At 43.6% G+C, this 21,209-nt stretch overlaps 1 protein-coding gene across 1 annotated transcript in view; it reads left to right on the forward strand.

Annotated features, from left to right (window-relative positions):
* Nucleotides 1-21,167, forward strand: part of LOC106812690 (nipped-B-like protein A) — an 85,810-nt gene extending 64,643 nt beyond the window's left edge. Inside the window, exons 35-58 of the mRNA XM_014816627.1 lie at nucleotides 115-261; nucleotides 864-998; nucleotides 1,501-1,599; nucleotides 3,393-3,446; nucleotides 5,685-5,793; nucleotides 7,875-8,011; nucleotides 8,479-8,619; nucleotides 8,975-9,068; nucleotides 9,250-9,401; nucleotides 11,082-11,172; nucleotides 11,342-11,445; nucleotides 11,777-11,864; nucleotides 12,531-12,585; nucleotides 13,215-13,350; nucleotides 13,845-13,952; nucleotides 14,169-14,384; nucleotides 14,536-14,682; nucleotides 15,070-15,151; nucleotides 15,379-15,493; nucleotides 17,234-17,324; nucleotides 17,474-17,557; nucleotides 18,000-18,132; nucleotides 18,410-18,702; nucleotides 19,259-21,167. Coding sequence (XP_014672113.1) covers nucleotides 115-261; nucleotides 864-998; nucleotides 1,501-1,599; nucleotides 3,393-3,446; nucleotides 5,685-5,793; nucleotides 7,875-8,011; nucleotides 8,479-8,619; nucleotides 8,975-9,068; nucleotides 9,250-9,401; nucleotides 11,082-11,172; nucleotides 11,342-11,445; nucleotides 11,777-11,864; nucleotides 12,531-12,585; nucleotides 13,215-13,350; nucleotides 13,845-13,952; nucleotides 14,169-14,384; nucleotides 14,536-14,682; nucleotides 15,070-15,151; nucleotides 15,379-15,493; nucleotides 17,234-17,324; nucleotides 17,474-17,557; nucleotides 18,000-18,132; nucleotides 18,410-18,702; nucleotides 19,259-19,408 — 2,961 coding nt within the window. The 3' untranslated portion in view covers nucleotides 19,409-21,167. The remainder of the gene's footprint in view (nucleotides 1-114; nucleotides 262-863; nucleotides 999-1,500; nucleotides 1,600-3,392; nucleotides 3,447-5,684; nucleotides 5,794-7,874; nucleotides 8,012-8,478; nucleotides 8,620-8,974; nucleotides 9,069-9,249; nucleotides 9,402-11,081; nucleotides 11,173-11,341; nucleotides 11,446-11,776; nucleotides 11,865-12,530; nucleotides 12,586-13,214; nucleotides 13,351-13,844; nucleotides 13,953-14,168; nucleotides 14,385-14,535; nucleotides 14,683-15,069; nucleotides 15,152-15,378; nucleotides 15,494-17,233; nucleotides 17,325-17,473; nucleotides 17,558-17,999; nucleotides 18,133-18,409; nucleotides 18,703-19,258) is intronic.
* The last annotated feature ends 42 nt before the right edge of the window (nucleotides 21,168-21,209 follow it).

Raw genomic sequence — 21,209 nt, forward strand, 5'->3', positions numbered from 1 at the left:
GATGAGCTGTGGTTGTTCATGGTATTATGGGTGGTTCGTTTATGGATGAGCTGTGGTTGTTCATGGTATTACGGGTGGTTCGTTTGTTGATGTTCTATGGTTTGTTCGTTGCAGCCGGAGATGCAGCGGGGAGTGCACGGCCGCTTCCTCGACCAGTCGACGTCCGTGAGAGAAGCTGCCATCGAACTGGTCGGCAAGTTTGTGCTTATCCGTCCTGAACTCGTAGAGCAGTACTACGACATGCTCATGGAGAGGATACTGGTACGTCGTGGGCTGTGTTGCTACATCTTATACTGGCTGTGGGATTAGCGAGACAACACCTGTGGCAGTTGCGCTACTTTTTATTCGTGGCAGATCGGTGCTGGTGCTAGGTGTATGCAAGGGCTTTAAGCTATAGTATTTGTTAGTTATTTTCGCCCAAGGTTGATCAGTTCAGGAAAAATCACGAGTAAACAGTTTGGGTTTTATTCTGTAAAACAGGCCTATGAACTGTTTAACCCTTTTGCAACTTGTTTGCTTGTTGCTTTTGTATAAAAAAAACAACATCAGTTCACTCCAGGATAGATGGACAAAAAAGCTGAATGTGTGGGAAATGCTAAATGAAGCATGAAGCCAAAATTAATTTGCATTGCTCTAAATACCAGGCCAACAATTTGTCTCACTTCATGTGCATGAAATGGTAGCTAGATGGATGGTAGCTCAATAATTTTATCACCGATGAATCTCACTAGCTCTGCAAGGAATCTCTCCAGAGCAAAACTCACTGCAGAGCAATGATCCCATACAGATAAGGAAGTCTAGTCTAGTCCTAGTCTACGAAGCAGTGCTAGTCCGTTGCTCACGCGGCCATCTTTTCTGTGCAGGACACCGGTGTGAGCGTGAGGAAGCGAGTCATCAAGATACTACGAGACATCTGCCTCGAGATCCCAGACTTTCCAAAGATCTCGGACATGTGCGTGCGCATGATTCGCCGCATCAACGACGAGGAAGGCATCAAGGTAGGCACGCCGGCGTGGGTTAGCAGCCGCGGCGCCAGCACGCAGACTGCATAGCTACGCGAGTATACGTAGCCTGGGTCGCCGGCGTGGGTTAGCGGCCGCGGCGCCAGCACGCAGACTGCATAGCTACGCGAGTATACGTAGCCTGGGTCGCCGGCGTGGGTTAGCGGCCGCGGCGCCAGCAATCAGACTCTGCATAGCTATACGCGTAATACGTAGCCTGGGTCGCCGGCGTGATCGACAGCTGTCAGTGTCACACGGTGTGTTTGAACAGGTGTGGAGGTGGAGGCACATGAGCGTCTTGTTGCATATGCAATGATCATTTATAAACAGCAATGTATAGTATGTAGTGTAGCATACCATCGCATGGCATAGCGTTATCAGACCTCATGAATATAAATATATGATCTATCATGAATGTGGATGAATGCAGTTGGATCAAACTGCATGAATGCTTTGAAGCACACTGCTGTTTTAGGATGGTGTAATTTGTGATTTGCAGAAACTTGTTAATGAAGTTTTCCAAACGATGTGGTTCACGCCGATCAGGGACGCGCAGGCTAGCAGACTTCTCAACAGGGTCGTCAACATCACCGATGTGGTAAGTACGGTGCTGCAGACAGTTGCCAGATCCTGCGGGGTGATAATAGGACTACGATGTAAATAATTATGCAGCAATTACTGGCTAGGAGATTAATTACTTCTCCCGGGAGAAGATGGCTGCCGTAGCGAGCGTAATATTTTCATTTTTAATGCGCTATATTTTTCACTCGGGCAGCTAAAAGGACTCGTTACGTTGTCGTGTGTGCGCTGTGCTTTCATGCCAGAAAGCTATGCAATGCTACCCTAGCTATTTCCGCCGCATAAATTGCAATAGGCTGCCCCTACGCTTAGCTTTGCTTGCTGCAAATTACTGATGCCGAGCTATAGATGTATATCCGAGGTACGGCCCGGCTAAAATGTCGTTTGTGTTCGGCTGTACTGTCGGGTTTTGGCGAGCGGCATGGCATCCCTGCGATCTGAAACTGCTTTTGTGCTTGCAAGGTGTGCTTCATGCACCATCACTCAATGGACAGCTCTCAGCTGATCGCTACACAGGTGGCCGCCGGAGTGGCAGGCGGTAGAGCCCCCTACCATAGGGTATCGGTCAGCCTAGCGGGCGATTATTACACATTCAACACTTTGTCCCGACCCACGAGGTCCAAATCGAATCGAATTTGACAATTTTTCTTAGCTGTTACTATTACAGTTCTTGGCTGGGTCAAAGGGCACATCTCTCTCGAGTGGGTTTTAAGAGAAGCATGGTCTGTGATGAAAAGAGCAAACAAAATTGTTAAAGAATTGAGGGCAGGTGTAAAGATTGAAATAAGAGTCAGTGCTCAGTTTGCATATATTTATTTGCACATAGTAATCAGTCTCTTGAACTTGGAGAGGTCATATCTAGTCAACAAGGATAGAATTTTTATCTATAGACTTATGAGATTGTACATGTAAGGTCATTCAGTTACAATTATGAATGTCTATATCTATTGCCGAATGAAAGAGGTGACTCTTCATGAATGGAAAAAGAATAGGGACAAAGTGTTGATACATATCAAGGTCTTTGTGTGATATTTAACATGTGTTGGCTTGCCTCTTATGCAGCCTTCGTCATGTGGTTATGTTACCATAATTCCATCTTTGTGTGTTAGCTATCGTAGCTAGCCCAGACGTTGCTGTGCAATCACTGTGATTAGTAACTTTAGTTACTAAACGTACACCGATCTTTCCCCTCATTTCTCTAGGTGAATGTATAGAACAATATAGATGAATTTTTCTAGATTTTTCTTTCTAAATCTTTTCAGTATGACTGTCAGTGCATATGCAACTGTGATGGTTGTTATCAGTAACCATTCTCAAATTACAAGCTGCTGTTTTGCATGTGGCTTGTATAAATTGTCATATAATACACTTATGTCTGTGCTTATTTTTTAACATCAACCAATTCTAAACGTGTATGTTCTCTGCAGTACTACAAGAAGTTTTTCCATTCAGTTGCAAATCTCTCTCTTTTGTAAACAACTTATCATTTTAGTCATTAGGTATTGTCACGATCACAATCTTGTTTCTAGTTCTGTGTGAAAAGATTTACATATTAGGTATTGTCAAACGTTAATGGGTGTTATATTGTACTCATGCAAACGCCAAGCTAAGGTTACGGTGATTGCATATTGAATTCTGGATGGGGTACAAATAGAGTTGGTTAAATTACACAGAACATTCAGTGAATTGTTTGTAATTAAAAATAAGACATTTTATTCTTGTCCGAAATGTTTGCATGTTGGGCGTCAGCGATGTTAAGTGTTTCAGGCAGTTGATACCTGAGATTGAACCCTAATCGAGTGTTTTCTGCAGGTAACCGCATGCAAAGACACGGGATATGAGTGGTTTGAGCAGCTACTCGAAAATGTAAGTAGTTTATACCACATAAGCGTAGATGGTCAAATTTAAGGTTCCAAAAATGTCGTGTTCATTTTGAAGGATGCAGCTGTATTCTCTGCTAAAGAATATCTGTCTGAAGATGGCTATGTAGATAGCAAGTAACCTAGCTATGAGAATTGAATTATTAATGTGCTAGTTGTAAGCTCAACTGGAGACAAGGTCGATCCACGCTCCATCATATCTAAACAACGTACTCGCATCTATCCAGTGCTGGGCCTTTTAAAATAAAATGAAACTTAACCCTGCAAAATGTAAAGTTATGCAGGTGTACTTTGGTAGAAATAGACTTCAAGATGCTGATCTTTTTTTAGAACACTCAATTGGAAAATTCGACAACTTTGAAGATCCTGGGTGTATGGTTTCCAGCACGATCTTAAATGGGCCATACACGTTCAAGATTTGGTGGCTAGAGCCAGTGGAAGAATGTTCATGCTTTGTATACTAAAAAAATCTAGGCTTAGCTGTGAAGATCTCGTACAAATTTACTGTGGTTACGTCAGACCGATTCTGGAATATGCTGCACCCGTCTGGCACCCAGGCCTTACCAAAGAGCTCTCACGTCTAATTGAATCTGTTCAAGTAAGGGCAGTGAAAATAATAATAGGTTATAATAATTGGAATAGGTATGACATGTACGATGAGGTACTATCTCAGCTTCAGATCCAAAGACTTGCGTTTCGTCGCGAGCAGCTTTGTGAAAATGTTGCTTATCAGCTCAAAAGTTGTAAACGATTACAGGATATTTGCCCTCCTTCAGCAATAAATGTGTCTAACCGCATAACACGGAATTCTAGTAAACTCCGGCTTGCAAAAGTCCCTCGTACCAGCCGGTACTTCAATAGCCCCGTTCCTTACATGTGCAGGATGATTAACAAATTGTAAACAGGCACTGAATTTTTTACAATAGCATGGATAATTAGTCTTTTGCTTGCACACCTTTATAAACATTTTGGTCTCTTTGAAATAACTCTCTGGGCAACTTTCGGTTTTGTGATATGTTTGATTCTATCATTAGTTGCGTTCACACGGTCATGGTTTGGCTCGAGCCAAATGGGCTAGATTTGGCTCGGGCCAAATTTGGCTCGGGACGGTTTGAGTCGGCGCGTTCACACGTACGCAAGTGAATACTGTCTGTCAAATTCAAATTCAAATTCAAATAAATTTTATTGCACAAATATCTCACAGATACTTTGGCAGTATGTCGCGAGATGGCGTTGTTTACGATTTAGAGTGTTTACTTACGTTCCGAGTTTAATTATCAATCTTGAAAACGTGCATCCTGATCAAATTTTTCGAATTTTTATACTGTTTTGGACTTTATTTCGTCGAAGTACACGTTCGACACTCGCGGCATCTACCGCTCAACCGATTCTACCGCTCTACCCCTCGCCGAAAGCTGGTGCTAAAATTTGGCTCGGACCTGGTCCGACGTTTTCGATGGGACCAAATCTGGCACGGGCCTAATTAGGCTCGGGCCAAAAACGTCCGTGCGAACGCTCGGCTCAAGCCAAATCTGGCACGGGTTTAATTAGGCTCGGGCCAAAAACGTCCGTGTGAACGCGCCTATTGTGTCGCTTTTTAATTGTAACTATTTTTTGACCAAGGATCACGTTATTTTAAATTTAGTATATATTCTAAAGATGGTTTTTAGTTGTAGTGATATAATTTTACGAACCAACATTTTAAGTGATATCTATGTCTTACCATGGGACATATATTATTGTAAATATCATCAATTTCAGTTTTATACTGCCTGATGATATCTTGTTTTGCAGCGCTTAGGATCAACAGCAAAGCTGTGCCACGCAATCTTGTATCATGTCTCTCTGGTTTTGCAATAAACCTATTATCTATCTATCTATCTATCTATCTATCTATCTATCTATCTATCTTAAGCAACCTAGCTATCAGTAATGTGTTATTAATGTACTAGTTTTAAGCTTTGCTAACTAACAGAGTTTCTCAGCAGGTATATGATAAGTGAAACGCCTTGCGAAATATTTCATCAGCCCCGCTCAATATTTGCCAAAGTTCCCGTCTCACTACAAGTTCTCGGCCCCCCTCCCCCCACCAATCATTATCCAACCAGCCACTCCCCAATCCCAGGTTCTCCTCCCCACCCCCTACCCGGCACCCCCATGCATGGATCAGCATTGCGTCACAAACCACTAGTATTTCTACATGCCTGTTCGGTTTTTGTCGCAGCTATTCAAGAAGGAGAAAGATGCGAGTCAGAAACCGGTGCTTGAAGCCAGTAGGCAGATCGTTGACTGTCTAGTCGAGAACGTTCTCAACTTAGAGGCTGGCCTCGGAGGTACGCTTGACTCACTCTAATTGTCTCTAACTTCATGGCATGTCGTCAGTGTCCAATGCTTTTAAATTTAATACCACTAATTAGTGATGTCCCGATGATCGATTATAATCGAAAATCAATCGATTATAGTCTCAAATTCGATAATCGATTACAAATAATAGATTATCGGAAATACCAAAACAAACAAACAAGGAACTGTACTCACGATGTGTGAATTGATATGACAAGTAGAGCACAAGTCCTGCAGGGGCCCGTTGTCAGAAACATCGTAAAGTTAATCATGCTAATGTTAATGCTACGATAACGCTTACGACTAATATTAATGCTACGATAACACTTACGACTAATGTTAATGCTACGATAACACTTACGACTAATGTTAATGCTACGATAACACTTACGACTAATGTTAATGCTACGATAAAACTTACGACTAATGTTAATGCTACGATAACGCTTACGACTAATGTTAATGCTACGCGAGTAGCGTTGACAGAAACACATCGTAGCTACGAGCAAACTCACGATAACAGGAACTTCATAATTTCATGTCACAAGGCTGCTGATTGGATGAGAATCGATCACAAAATTCAAATTCATACACATTTATTGTAGGATATTCCATTGGCAGGACATTAACTCGGCTACACAGCCTACACTATTAGAACACAAACAACTTACTTACTATAATAAAGAACAAGTCTTGATCATGTTTGTTTAAAGCGATCATTGCGAGTTTTTTTCAGCATTTTTCAGTGTTTATTCTCACTCTCATGATGCCTACCGTTGTTGCTTGAGTAACAGTAATTGTTTGAAATAACAATAAAATGTCTTAGAACCTCATGCAAAGACAAAATCATGCACGATTACAATTTTGCCTTCTCTTGTCAATTTTCACTGTCATGTCTCACACTTTCTCGCGGTACCGCGAGACGTCAACAAGGGTGCAGTAATGCAAAAATCGCACCGGAGATATTTTTGGTCAGATGTAAACACAGAGGTCCATAGTATTAGTAGCGTAACACAAACAGGAGTGTACGATAAGTTGTAACCTCATAAATATTAGTCTTCAAAAGTCCTAGGGACTATAACAAAGACGGAGAGAGAAGTGGATCAAATCGATGTATCAACACTGCGGATTATCACACACAAATAGATGCCCCTTTGTTTTAATTATGTTCGCTTGTTTAAGACGCCATTTGTGATTTTTGAAAGTCCTGACTCGAAAAAATTTATTGCTGGTATGATGTGGTCAAATCAATTTTTCTATGCTATAACTGCATAAAACATTGGTGTTTTGAATGTTGGTGTAATCAGTGATATTTTTGCTGTCAGGTGAGACTATATTCAGCTATATTTAGTTTTTCTGAGCAAAATTCTCGCAATAATCGTTTTAAAACTTAATGTTTTAATAAAGGCATTTAAACCATTTCTTTTTAAATTGATTAAATACTGTATAGGAACAGACATTGATATACATACAGCAACCTTCACAGAGTTAATACATGATCATAAAACATGATAATATTGAATGCTATGTATAATTGTATATACAAAGTAAGATTAAATTAAATCTATGCTATTATTAACCGATTATTCGATTATAATCGATTATCGATCGGTTAAGGGAAACCAATAATCGATTATGAAATTCCAGCCGATTCCCATCACTACCACTAATAGTCCACATATGTAACACTTTGCTTGGACAAGTATGTCTGTAACGGATACGATATTTTTTTCATGAATAATAATGGCTAGTAGTACTCAATACAGGTTCAAAGCCTAGCTAGTATAAGGCTATATGGGAAACTTCAATCATTGTGCTTGGCCATGTGAGCTTTTATCATATCGATTGCCGATGTAGATACTATAATGCCGCAGTTAAACCATGAACAGCAACAAATCCGTACACAAATCCAACCCAAAAGTGTAATTCATATCTTGTTGAAACATAACTTGTTAGCTTTGCTGAAATGGGGGCGATGTAGTCGATTGAAGATTGTGGGTGTATCCGTGCAAGGTTGGGCGACGATGGCTGCGGTTGAACTTACCTGACCTTCGTCCTTTGCTTCTTACAGATGCGGACGGCCGTGGGACCAGCAGTGCGCGACTCGTCTCCTGCCTGCAGACACTCTACCTGTTCAGCAAGATCAGGCCTGAGCTGGTAGTGAAGCACGCCACACACCTTACCCCTTACCTCACCATCAAGTGTACTGTGAGTAATCGTTGTTATCGCGTACACGATGTGTAGATAGATGGTGACACCTTACCCCTTACCTCACCATCAAGTGTACTGTGAGTAATCGTTGTTGTCACGTACACGATGTGTAGATAAATGGTGAGAATAGAGAACGTTGAGAGGCACGTTGTTATAATAACTACACAGTATGTAAACCTAACAGTGGCTACTATTAGTGGGGGGTTTTAATACGAATTCAGTATAACTTGTATGTTTTCCTCTTTTAGATGCACGCAATTACCTGTCTAACTATACAGATGTAAAAATTAGAATACAAATACAAATCCAAAAATTTAATCATATTCAAATTCCGATTCAATGTACCATAAGTAGTGTTTGATATAAGATGGTGTACTCTTTTAAACGCAGAACGACTACGTATCTACCTGCGGTTTATGTAAATTCATATTCTGTTTAACATGAGTGGTCTCCTTCTCCTGCAGACGCAGAACGACTACCTATCTATACACAATGTGGCGCGCACGTTGGAGCTGGTCGTGCCGCTCATGGACCATCCGAGCGAGACATTCCTGGCACAGCTGGAGGAGGACATGATGAAGCTAATCCTCAAGCACGGAATGATGGTGAGAGCGAGCGTTGGCAGTAGGGTGTGCGGATGAAGGGTGCTCAACCGAAGACACGTGTCTACTCCAGTTACCTCCTTGTTTGTCTGGTTGTATTGATCAGGTTTTTTTATAATCGAGTGCGGGGGTGACTGGTCACAGTGCATTGCGTATGATATCTCTGTCCATTGCTCATGATAATTAAGGCTTTTAAAACGCGGGTCCTCCACTCCACCAGTACACTTTGTAAATATTGCAGATGGACAGTATTACCTTCCGTTAGAGGTGTATTCTGGTGGTCTTTGTGTTAGAGTGAGAGACATGCTAGTGTCAGAGAATGCTCGGGTTACCGATGTGTTTTTGTTCGTGGTGACAGGTTCTGCAGTCCTGTGTCAGCTGTCTGGCATCCGTCGTCAACAACGTCACCAAGAACTTCAAGCTTGTGCGAGATTGCTTCCAGAAGTTCTTCGGTGAGTTTGATTATGGGTTTGTATTTCAGTTGTTGTGACTATTAGTGTGCGGAAGTGGCAATCTGTGAGCGATGCGCTTCCCCACACTAATAGTTGTGGTCATTATAATGACCTTTGGTCCATCACTGTGATGCCGTATGACAAACTTTACGTGTTAAATGTTGCGTTGTCGTTGCTGTAGGCGTGTTGGCGCGGCTGAAGCATGAGCACATCCTAAACCCCAACAGTCAGACGATGCTGTCCAACCGGCCAACGCTGATGCGCTCACTCTTCACTGTCGGACTCTTCTGCCAGCACTTCGACTTTGATAGCGAAGAGATGGGGAAACCCAAGGTCAGTATCAGGCATGAACATTTTCCGCGTTTCCGCTTTTTTCCCGATCCCAGAATTGTTTCCGCGTTTTCCGTTTTTTTCCGAGTTCACGTGCAGCATTCGTAATCTACCACGGGCATATGTACATGCAGGGGCACGGTTTATCGATCGTCTACTGCGGCTGGCAGCAAGCTAGACTGGTACCCGTAGCCGTAGACGTGTGTGCGTGAGCGTGTGTGTGCGACATGTGTGCGTGTGCGACGTGTGTGCGTGAGCGCGTGTGCGTCTGTGCGTAAGCGCGTGTGTGCGTGAGCGCGTGTGTGCGTGAGCGCGTGTGTGCGACGTGTGTGCGTGAGCGCGTATGTGCGACGTGTGTGCGTGAGCGCGTGTGTGTGATGTATGTGCGTGAGCGCGTGTGTGTGTGCGACGTGTGTGCGTGAGCGCGTGTGCGTGACGTGTGTGCGTGAGCGCATGTGTGCGTGAGCGCGTGTGTGCGTGAGCGCGTGTGTGTGACGTGTGTGCGTGAGCGCATGTGTGTGACGTGTGTGCGTGAGCGCGTATGTGCGACGTGTGTGCGTAAGCGCGTGTGTGTGCGGTGTGTGTGCGTGAGCGCGTGTGTGCGTGAGCGCGTGTGTGCGACGTGTGTGCGTGAGCGCATATGTGTGACGTGTGTGCGTGAGCGCGTGTGTGCGTGAGCGCATGTGTGCTGAGCGTGTGTGCGTGAGCGCGTGTGTGTGTGTGCGACGTGTGTGCGTGAGCGCGTGTATACGACGTGTGTGCGTGTGCGACGTGTGTGCGACATGTGTGCGTGTGCGACGTGTGTGCGTGAGCGCGTGTGTGCGACGTGTGTGCATGAGCGCGTGTGTGCGACGTGTGTGCGTGTGTGCGTGAGCGCGTGTATGCGTCAGCGCATGTGTGCGACGTGTGTGCGTGAGGCTGAGCGTGTGTGCGACGTGAGCGTCAATCACGCAAAGCGCGCAGCGAAAACTTAAAATGGATGTATAAATTAGTTTTTGAACGTTATAATTACTGTAACAAGTCTTAGCTCATACATTTTATTTTTTCTTTCCCACTCTTATTTTTTGGGTGGGGCTTTTTGGTTTTGCTTCCCCCACTTTTTGGATTGGAGGGGCAGCCGCCCCCCGTGCCCCCCACTTCCGGCGCCTCTGATTCTGACCCCCAAAATTTAAAAATCTCCCTACCGTGGGAGGGGGTACTCCCCCCTCGGGGTCCCCCCCCCCCCCGCCTCAGGGTTTTCAGTGTTTTTCTTTACCGGTCATTTTCATGCCTGCAGTATAGATGAGGTTGGTCCCATAGCAATGAGAGTAGTATCTGAAGTTAATTGCTACACTAGCAGTGGCCAGCATAAGTTTAACTGATCCTGAGGAGAGAGAGAGTGTTAGCCGTGTTTCAGATATGCTGGTTGGTAGTTTTGAATTCATGCGTTTTAAGCTTAGTGAATGGCAGAGATTTGTGTTGTATTATATTTTAAGGTTTGCGTGCAGGGCGTGGTTTAATACTATAATCAGAACGATATTGTAACAAGAAGAGGGGAAGTATGAGTGGCAGCAAACCTATTTAGTCGTGAAATTTACGACTCTGTAGCTCACATACCAAATGCCTGGTTATAGTTCTTATACTCGTTCTACCGTGCCTAACTCGTTACTCTCCACAGCTGACACTCGCATGATTCTGTTTCAGTCGTCTGTCATAGAGCGGGTGTTCGAGACTATGATGTACTACATGAACTATGACGATGAAGAAGTGAAGCACAAAACACTCACGGGCCTCGGTAAGTCACCCTCTCCTCACGCGCATGCGAGCGCGAGCGTCTACCAACATTACGCTTGCTGACGACCACATCCGTAACTCCTGCATGGTTTCCACCGGACTGGCACTTATGTGCGTACTGTGACTGTGGCACTGTGGTCGGTATGTAATCATTTTATGAATATTTTTAGGTTTCCTGTGTATTCGCAATTATGACTTCATGCTGGGGACGCAAATCAGAGAGCTGTACCATCAGCACTTGCTACACAAGGATTTATCATTTCACAAGTGTCAGGTAGGTGGCAGAATGATGACAGCGAACACTTATTAATTCTTGCATGTATAATTCAACTACACATACATGTACTGAAGACAGTCTTTTTCATGGTGAAACAAACTGCGAGATGCAATAGTGTTGAGCAATTAAAATAATAAAATTTCTGAAGAATATTATAAAACAGCACTATACAACATGAAGAAAAAAATATATAGAAAAACGTCAGTACTTTCTGTACAAGTAAATTGGTGAAACAGTCAATCATTTTCGGCCACAGTTGGGTTTGAGGCTTTATGTTTATTTTTTCACATATCTCGTATATTTCATATTTGGAATGTTACGATTTCAGAATGTGAACCTGTTGTTACAAGTGTTGAAGAACCTGTTGCTTTACCTGACTGAGGAAGAGATACGAATGGCCAAGGCTGATGCAGCTTGTAAGTGCTAGGAAGGTTTACATGCATTCATGGTGATAGCAGAGATGCCAACCACTACGATTTATCCGTATTTTATACGAATTTCTATTCTTTTGCACCACTACGACCAGTTTGTATCAAACTACGAATTTCACTGTTATCTAAAAAAATTTATTGTTTTGTAAATTTTGTCAATTTATTGTCATTATTGACCCTCAGAAAGCAGGAAGTTTCATCTCAGAATCAAAAATTTTTCCGGGGGGCATGCCGGACCCCCCTAGCAAACCCGACCCTCGAACTACTAATTTGATAGTTAGAAACTACAGATTGCTTCAAATATGTGTTGGCATCTCTGTGATAGTAGGATAGTGATAAATTAATGAGAATTTGAGAGAAAGCACACGAGAGAGGGGGAGGGCGGGAGGGACGCAGAGAGAGAAGGGGGAAGAAAGAAGAGACAAAGTACGACGATTACAGTATGTTGAATTCAGCATGCATATAATATATGTATTATAATTAATTATTTATATTAATTATTATTAATATTAATGCATTTATATAGTATATAAAGTATATTATACTTGATTCAAAAATTCTCGTACCATTATACAAGTTCTTTAATCTTATTTAATAAAATGTTCCTACTGTAACTTGTTTCACAGATAGTATGTGCATTTTAATTTTTAGGGGCAACGGTGTCACAGACAGAGGATCTGAAGGAGATGGGTGACATCACTTCTGGGTGAGCTTTTAAACTGGATCTTAATCATTACACATTTTCCATTTATGTTTTCGCATTTATCATTACACATTTACACATCGTAACTTTATACATTATATACCACCATACATTATACATTTCCTCGACTGGAACTTCCTGTCCGTGAATACCTGAAGCCTTGAATTTGCAATTTGCTCGAGGGATGCTTTTTACCTGTGCACGACTGTGTGGGGGTAACGAGCGTGTCATATTTAGGGATGAGAATATTTTTTAGATCCGAGAAATTTCTCGGATTTGACAGTCCCTGGGGTCGATTTTATGAAACGTCTAAATTCGATGGTAAAGGTTTAAGGGTGGGGGGGAGTATAAGGTTAAGAATGTAAAATCTGTATTTAAACTCTGAACATTACCTTTATTCAGTAACATTTTCTCTTTACATGACGTATGTGTTACATGTGCACATGGTGTGAGAACGTGTGTGTAATATAACAATAACACAATTTAGTTTGTATTTATCAATAACAAGTAAAACACATTGTACTAGTTTTAATGAAATGTGTGAATAGTTGGCTCCCCCTCACCGATTTGTGATTTTTCACTGAAAATGAAATTCTTTATTCTGATTGCTACGTATTGTGTTTGGTGCGCAGCATGGCGAGCACAGTGATCCAGGTCTACCTGAAGCAGCTACTAGAGGCATACTATCACCCGCACAACTCCGTGCGCATGGCAGTGCTACAGGTGCTGGCCCTCGTCCTCCGCCAGGGACTCGTCCATCCCGTACAGGTGCGTAGACTCATCACAGGTGTGCTTAATGACACCTGTGCAACTATGTAGCCAGGTAGCAGGTGCGTAGACTCGTCACAGGTGTGCTTAGTGACACTTACGCAATAGAGGTGTAACGATACGTCACGTTAACACTAGGGTCACGATACGATACGTGTCTCGATACATAGGTCGTGATAGGATACGTATCGTGATACACAGGAACAGGAACAGAAAGATTGTATATTGCATGCTATGATAAACTTGCCATATCATGTACGAATTTATAATGTTTTATATTATTGTTTATTTGTAAATTTATAATTAAAGGGATATATTAGCTTAGAATTGTGATACACTATAATAAAATATAGTGTGTGTTTCCGGTATGGTGTGCGTATAATTAGCGGTGTGTTTAGTGACACCTCTTCAAGTATAAGGTATATTTCATGTAAATGGTAACACTTGAATGCCTTGTGTGTTTGGTAGTCATGGTAACGCCTCATTGTTTGCAGTGTGTGCCATATCTTGTGTGCATGTCGACTGACAGCGAACCATCGATCCGCATCAAGGCCGATCAGCAGCTGCAGGAGATCGACAAGAAATACGCCGGCTTCATTCACGTACGTATGCTGCGTGCGGCGCCACCTGCCAGCTCGTGTTATTTACGCGTGCACGCCGGATCATCGGCATTTCGTTAATACTGGGCAGCATCCCTCTGAACGCCCCGATCGCAACGCTGACTGGCGAGAGCCACCTGTGTATCACTCCCAGCAGGCAGCATCGTTGTTGGATGTCGTCGTTCCGCCTCGTGAAGTTTGTCGCTCGTTGCCTTGCAGATGAAGGCCGTTGCCGGGGTGAAGGAGTCGCTGCGTCTTCAGACCATCCTCCAGCATCAGGAGCGCGGTGAGGAGGAGCCGGTGCGCGGCATTCGAGAGGACGACAACGCACAGCTCGTATCGCTCAACGCGTTCCTGTACACGCTCGTGCGCAGCAGCCGCGCCCACCGCCGCGCCTTCATCATGTCCCTGCTCAAGCAGTTTGATGAGATGCTGGTAAGTCGCGCTCAACAACGCATTCCTGTACACGCTGTAATTGTTTTTGTCAAACTCATTGATTTCATAGAACTACTTCCTTTGTTCTGGCTATTGTTTGCATTTCGTCGCGCCGTGTAGCGTCACTGACAGCATTGTGCTCGTGTTGCAGCGAGTGCCGCTGAGCCAGCTACTCTACCTGGCAGACAATCTGTCGCACTTCCCCTACCAGAACCAGGACGAGGCTTTGTTCGTCATCCACCACATAGAGCTCATATCTTCCGTGTCCGGATCAAACGTGCTGCAGTCTTTCCGCGAGGTAACGCATTCTTACAGAATCTCACTGCGATATCTAGCCGGAGACCGCTGCTGTTTGTTTATCTTGTGTTTTTTCGTTGTGTGAACATTTTCTGTGAAGACATTAAATACTGCATAGTAAGCCGGTGTCATAGTTCATATTGTGTTTTTCCATCGTGTGAACATTTTCTGTGAAGACATTAAGAACTACATAGTAAGCAGGCATCATAGTTTATGTTGTAGTGGTAGCCTGGTGGTGATAGTCATTAGAGCAGCGTCGCTATTCCGTGCTGCTCTACAAACTAGTCTCGATGCCGAGCACAATTACGCATTGCCACGACCGATGCAATGCGGTCCCGGTTTCGCACCGTCATTTCTAACCGAGATGCTATGCAACGTGATGTTGTAGGTACTGTTTCCTGGCATGTCGGAGAATCTGGTGACCCAGGCTCACGTTGAGGAAGCTGAGGAAAAGCCGGAGGGTCTGATAGGTACGTTGAATGTCATTTGCAATTACCAATAATAGCAGTATTGATCATTTATAAGGCATCCGTAATTTGGAGAACTGCAAAAACATTGCGTAGAACATACAGCAGCTCCATATAATGGTAATTTGCATGCTATTGTTTTGCAGGAAGTTTGTGTAGATTGGCAGGAAATCTAGTATGCCTCCATGCTGTTTGTTCACTAGTGAACGTGATGTTATGAACATTTTCAGAACGGATACCGGAAGATGCGAGTGCGGTGCTGGATTGCATCATGGCATCCAAGGGCTGCATGTTGCTGCTTGTTATTAAAGAATACTTGAAGGCTACATATGGCTTCAGTGATGGGTGAGTTGGCATGTCACTTATTATTGTATATAAGCATGAGAGGAACTTTTTCCCGGGCTTAAAGGCATAATAGGTCCATTGATTATGCAATTTTAACGAATACTAGAGTAACTGGCACCTTGTGTAGTTAATAAGTACATTACCTTATAGCCAAACGCGTATTAGTTTGTCCAATATCACTGCTAGTTACTAAGAAATGTCGAATTGAAATCCGTAAATCTGGTAATCTGGCGCCAACGCTAAATTGCTTGCGAAGCAATATAGCCTCGATTTCGGTCTGGTGACGTCACATGTTGCTACGGGTGTTTAGCAGAGAATTGTTTGTCCCGGGATGCTTATAACGACTAATGAGCTAGTAGAATGTATCTCTGGGTGTATTCTGGGTATTGAGGCACAAGTAAATAACCGTGGGTACTAATGAACGGGTACCCACATGTCTTCAATTTCGAACACAGGTGTATTCGTTTGACCAATATACGTAAATGCGCATAGTGCCGTCTGCTTTCCATGTTTAGTCTGTGGCCGTGGTTAGTCCGTGATCCCCCCATAGTGTTGGCCCCAAACACAGCCTACTTCATTATCACGAGCGCCCGTGATTCGTATGTGGATTCCACAGTCATTACAATCAGAGCTAGCGTAGGGCCTACTGTTACGTATACAGTTACGGCACTGTACTATCGCTAGCGTGCCAGCTGAGCGGCAGCGAGCGGCAGCGTGCCAGCAGCAAGAGCTTGCAATAGCTGGTATTGCAATGGTAATAGCTGGAGATGATCTCCCATTGCGCAGAGATACTGCATGAACGTAATAAACACGGACGCTCGTGATAAGGTAAAATGACAAGGTAAGGATATAACGTTTTATCTGGGCTGTCCGTTTATAGATAGTCCGTGGGTGTCAGTTTTCGTTCGTGTGTTCTGCACCATTTACGTGTTTCCCATTTCACAGTGTAATAAACCACCACAATTAACCCACCCTAAATTAAGACCACAATCAACCCAATCCACAATTAAGACCACAATTAAGGATCGAAATCACTGATGATATAGCATTGCGTACGGCAGAGTATATGCGTGCGAAAATGTCCGGTGCACTATAAATCTGTATCACACCCGCTTTGCGGCAGCTTTTTGAAAGTGTGGCCAACCGATTTTTGGACTGTGGATTTCAATTCGACATTTCTTAGTAACCAGCAGTGATATTGGACAAACTAATACGCGTTTGGCTATAAGGTAATGTACTTATTAACTACACAAGAGGCCAGTTACTCTAGCATTCCTTAAAATTGCATAATCAATGGACCTATTATGCCTTTAAGGCTGCTCTAACACCTAGTCGGCTATAATCCACCAGAGCTGCTGATATTGATATGTTTGCTCAACTACCTGTCAAATAATTCAGAAAAGTTTGGAACAGGAATGTGAGTGCAAAATTCCCTTTGTATTAGCTTGGATTATCTCTTCTGAGTCAATATTCTTGTTCCCAAGTGGTAACATAGAAAAGAGATTTGTGGTCTTTTTAGATGGAAATTCTTTAGCATCTTCATCGCCTCTTTCATCACAGTAGCCTCTTTCGTCAGTGTCAGCCACTGTTTAGCACATATTTTCATAGAGTATATAGCAACATAGCAATGACTCGAAGCTCAATCGAAATTTTCGGTCCTTCATGTGTTTAATTTGTAAAACTGTGTAAAATAATTATTGACTAGTGGCTAAGTATTGTGTGGTATTGGTTTCATTACAGGAAAGTACATAAATACTCGCCAACAGAAAATGTCAAGGTGTTTGAGCGAGTACTCAACAGGAAACAGGGTGTAAAATTCAACCCAAAACAGGTACGAAATAATCCTTTATCTTGACAACCGTACTGCTCTTGAATTTAGTCATGCTTATGATGCCGTCAGCATTGTGTAGATTCAGGATTTCAGTTCATGGAACAAGTTTAATGCTGCTGATTTCACAAGAGTGGTGCGCATACTTTCAGGTGCTAGAAACACTGAAGCAAGGTCCTCCTTCGTCTCATCTGAATGACGAGGAGAAGGAAGCGATCATCCACCAATTCCTCGACGTAAGATACTGCTGTTACGATCATATCTGTTACATCTCAAACTTAGAAATGTAGGGTTTCTCACTCGTGCAACTTGGTCTGACGTAGACCTTGTCACCAGAACTCGAAAGAAAATTTTATGTAGTAGTCTGACGACTAAAAAAAGCTGTCAGGTTTTAGGTATATTCACAACAGATCTTTACATCCTCCACGTTGCATAGTGCAAGTAACTACTTCTTACTATGTCAGTGGTAATGGATTGGGAAGGCACACAAATAATTATGGATGTTCACTAAAGTCTGGGGTGAGAATGGGTCTGTCTATCTGTCTAGCTTACTATACCGGTGAACTGCAGTAGTATCGTGCTGCTTTTGTCAGATGCCCAAAAAATTCGAGTTTCGAGTTGTTTTTTAGGAGTAGCGCACACAGATGCCTTACCTAGTACGCTTGTTTCCTCGTGCAGTTTAAGCATCTGATGCTGAAGCTGGATCCAGCAGAAGATGATGATGAAGACTTTGGACCTCAGCCAAAGCCAGTCGTCCCCGGGGAAGCAGGGGACGGTGCTGTCGTGTCGAACAATGACGCAAACATCTTAGGTCGGCAAGATTTCTAATCTTATCTACGCATCGGCGGCGAAGACCGAAACTTAATCTTAATTCGCAGGTCGTGTTTAAGCTAGGAAATGTCATCTGGTGGTAACATTAAAGTTTTTACAATAACTCACTGAATAAGAACAGGTTTATCTCAGGTATTTTGGAATCGGCTCACGTTGTCAATCTGCACTGTTTAAACCAATGCAGTCCCCAACCATCACAGACATCCCCCCATCACCACCTTCACACTTACGATATCTACCACTATATCGTATTACAGCTGAGGTGAACCTGGCAGGCCCTAGCGGCGACCCCGGCAGGGGTGGTGGCGGCGGCAGCGGCGTGGCGGGGATGAGCGGTAGCAGCGGGGCGGACGACGCGGCGCTACGCATGATGCCGACAGTCGTGCTCGAGCGCACCATCGTCACGCTGGACGAGCACGGAGCGGAGAAGCGCGTCGTGCTCAGGCTAGGTGGCGCCGGCGTAGGCGGCGACGCGCAGCCGGACAACCTGCTGATGGACGACGACAGCCGCATGACGTCAGAGAGTCCGCGCGATGACGAGTACGAGCGTGTGAGTGTCATCGCGTGATGCTGCTGCCAGACCTGTGTGTCAGCGGTTCATCCCCGGTTGCTAATTGGAGTCAATTACGTATGTTGTGAGCAGCCCAATACGTAGATAGGCACGGTCAGGTTGAGGGTGCATACATCAAGCTGTACATACACAGCATGACTGTGCTGAGGTTGTCCAAAGTAAAAATAGCTAGGGAATTAAGGCTTCTAGGAAGATTCATGCGATGTTGCAAATTAGCTTCAGGTTTGAGGGCGTGTCGGAGCCGACATGCGTTAAAGGTGTGTGGAGGATTCTGCAATGTGAAACAATTCTATGGCAATTGGTTAGCTGTTATTATTAGGTCAGATAAAACAAGGTTATATATACATTATGGTGATTAACAGATTGTCCGATTATGATGCATTATTGATGGTTGGGTGCAACCGAAGGTCTATTATGAAATTCCAGCCAATTCCCATTACTACTGTGTATAAGGGTCACTCTAGGGAGAACCCAAAGGCGTCCTTAATAGACTGCTGACTGTTCTCTAGAGGTGTTTTCTTCGACCTGTTTGCAGGAGGTGCACAAGAAACACAAGAAGCATAAGAAGCACAAGAAGAAGCATAAGCACAAGCACAAACGGCGGAGGATAGAGAGTGAGGATGAGACGGGCAGTGGTGTGGAGCCCGACGCAGACAGTGACAGTGATCCTGACTTCAACGGCTGATGGTCACCTGCAGGCACTTGCTCCGTCACTCACCCCTGTGTGCTACACAGCCATTCACATCGTTTTACAATCAGTAGGAAGGAAGAAATTTTAGCTAGGGAAGAACATCCACTTTGTCCCCCCATTCACTGACTAACCTACACATGATTTTGGGCGGGGGGTGGGTGGCGTCGAGTCCCCCCCAATATTCGTTGTAAATATGCATTAATCGTTTTATGATGTCATCCGCAAGTTTAAATCTGTATAGAGTGACTGTAAGTATTTCTATCGGAGAGATTCACACACAAGCATAGGGGCCGTCGTGCGAGGCAACCCTAACCGCCCTTACGGACCAGTACGTATGAAACAATAGGCCTGAATTTCATCGCGTTGTTAATAGTGTGTCCATTCGCTAATGTATTTTTGATGGTTGTTGCTGCGTACCTGGACCACTGCTGAGCAGAGTGGTATTTAGAATATATATACTGTATTATTGGCAGTTTGATGTTGTGCGTTCATAGTCGATCAGGTCACTTGTACTCGTAGCGTCTGGTGGAAACACGCTAACGAGGCGAGAGGCAGTCCTGCAAGCTAAGCGAAACAAAGCTTTGTAAATAACATTTGCCACGGAAATGGTAGCCAGTCCCCATCCCCCCGTCACCCTGGTTCTCGAACCATCATTCATTATATTTCTTTTCTACCTTGCACCGCGTGCATCAAGGCTGCAGCCGACTCGAGTCAGCTGGCAAAGCTGTCGAGTTGGCTTGACAGTTTGTAGGTAGTAAGTTTAGCAGTTTATCCTTTGATCACCAGACCGTGGTGGTAGTATGGGACAAATCTGTGCAACAGTGATGAGGAGTGGGGGGTGCTCGCTCTGCTTCGCTGTAGTAAATATTTGCTTATAATATATTAATATATATATATATATAATCCATTAATAGCGAGTCAGCAGAACTCTGGAGCAGAAAGTGGCCCCTTCTGCACCGCTCCTGTACAAAGCTACTGCAGGGAACCTGTGTGGCTATGTGTGTGTGTGCGTGTACGCGCGCGCGTATGTAAATATCGTCTCATAGTTCATTGTGTATTATATTATTGATTCGTGAATATTGTTATGGTTCAGTCGATCCGTAAAAAAGATTGCATTGTTGCTATGTAAATGAGTGGATGGATGTTACTAAGGTAAACTGAGAGACTTAAAATGCATCACACATATTTATGGGTTTATCTCGATGTGCAATGTGTTTGTCGTGCAAGCTACCCCAAGCCGAGGTCCATCCCTTTCTCCTCTTCTTCTCGTGGTCGAAATTTCATCCTTAATATGTCATCTGCACCAGCAAATGCTGGTGTGTTTAGGCATGCCTACCGCGTTTGTGAAAACCAATGCTCGGCAACGACACATTGGGTTTTGCTAAAGGTAGAAATGGCCAGATGGAGGAGAACACAACATGGGGAGACCTGCACGGGGCATGTCCTATTGTTGTGGTCTGTTTAACGAGGCGTTCATTTTGAATTTCATCATGTATGTATCGTTATTCCATTATTTAAAGTCTGTAAATTACGTTTTCCATTGCTGTTGTGTGTGCGTGCGTGCGTGTGTGCGTGTGTCAAGCCACTAGTCGATTCCTGTAACATCTAGCAGTTTTATAATAGCGTCAACAAAATTTAAAAGTAGATGGAGTTAGTACGTATGTGTAGTTCAGATCTTATTTTTCAGCAAACGTTTTGTAAGAAAATTATATGGTATCAGCAGTTCTTATATTAAAAGTTATTTAAATATTAATTGAAGCTTTGGACTTTGGTATGTCATGTGGAAATATGCGGA

Source organism: Priapulus caudatus, unplaced genomic scaffold (assembly GCF_000485595.1).
Source record: "Priapulus caudatus unplaced genomic scaffold, Priapulus_caudatus-5.0.1 Scaffold675, whole genome shotgun sequence".
Lineage (NCBI taxonomy): Eukaryota > Metazoa > Priapulida > Priapulimorpha > Priapulimorphida > Priapulidae > Priapulus > Priapulus caudatus.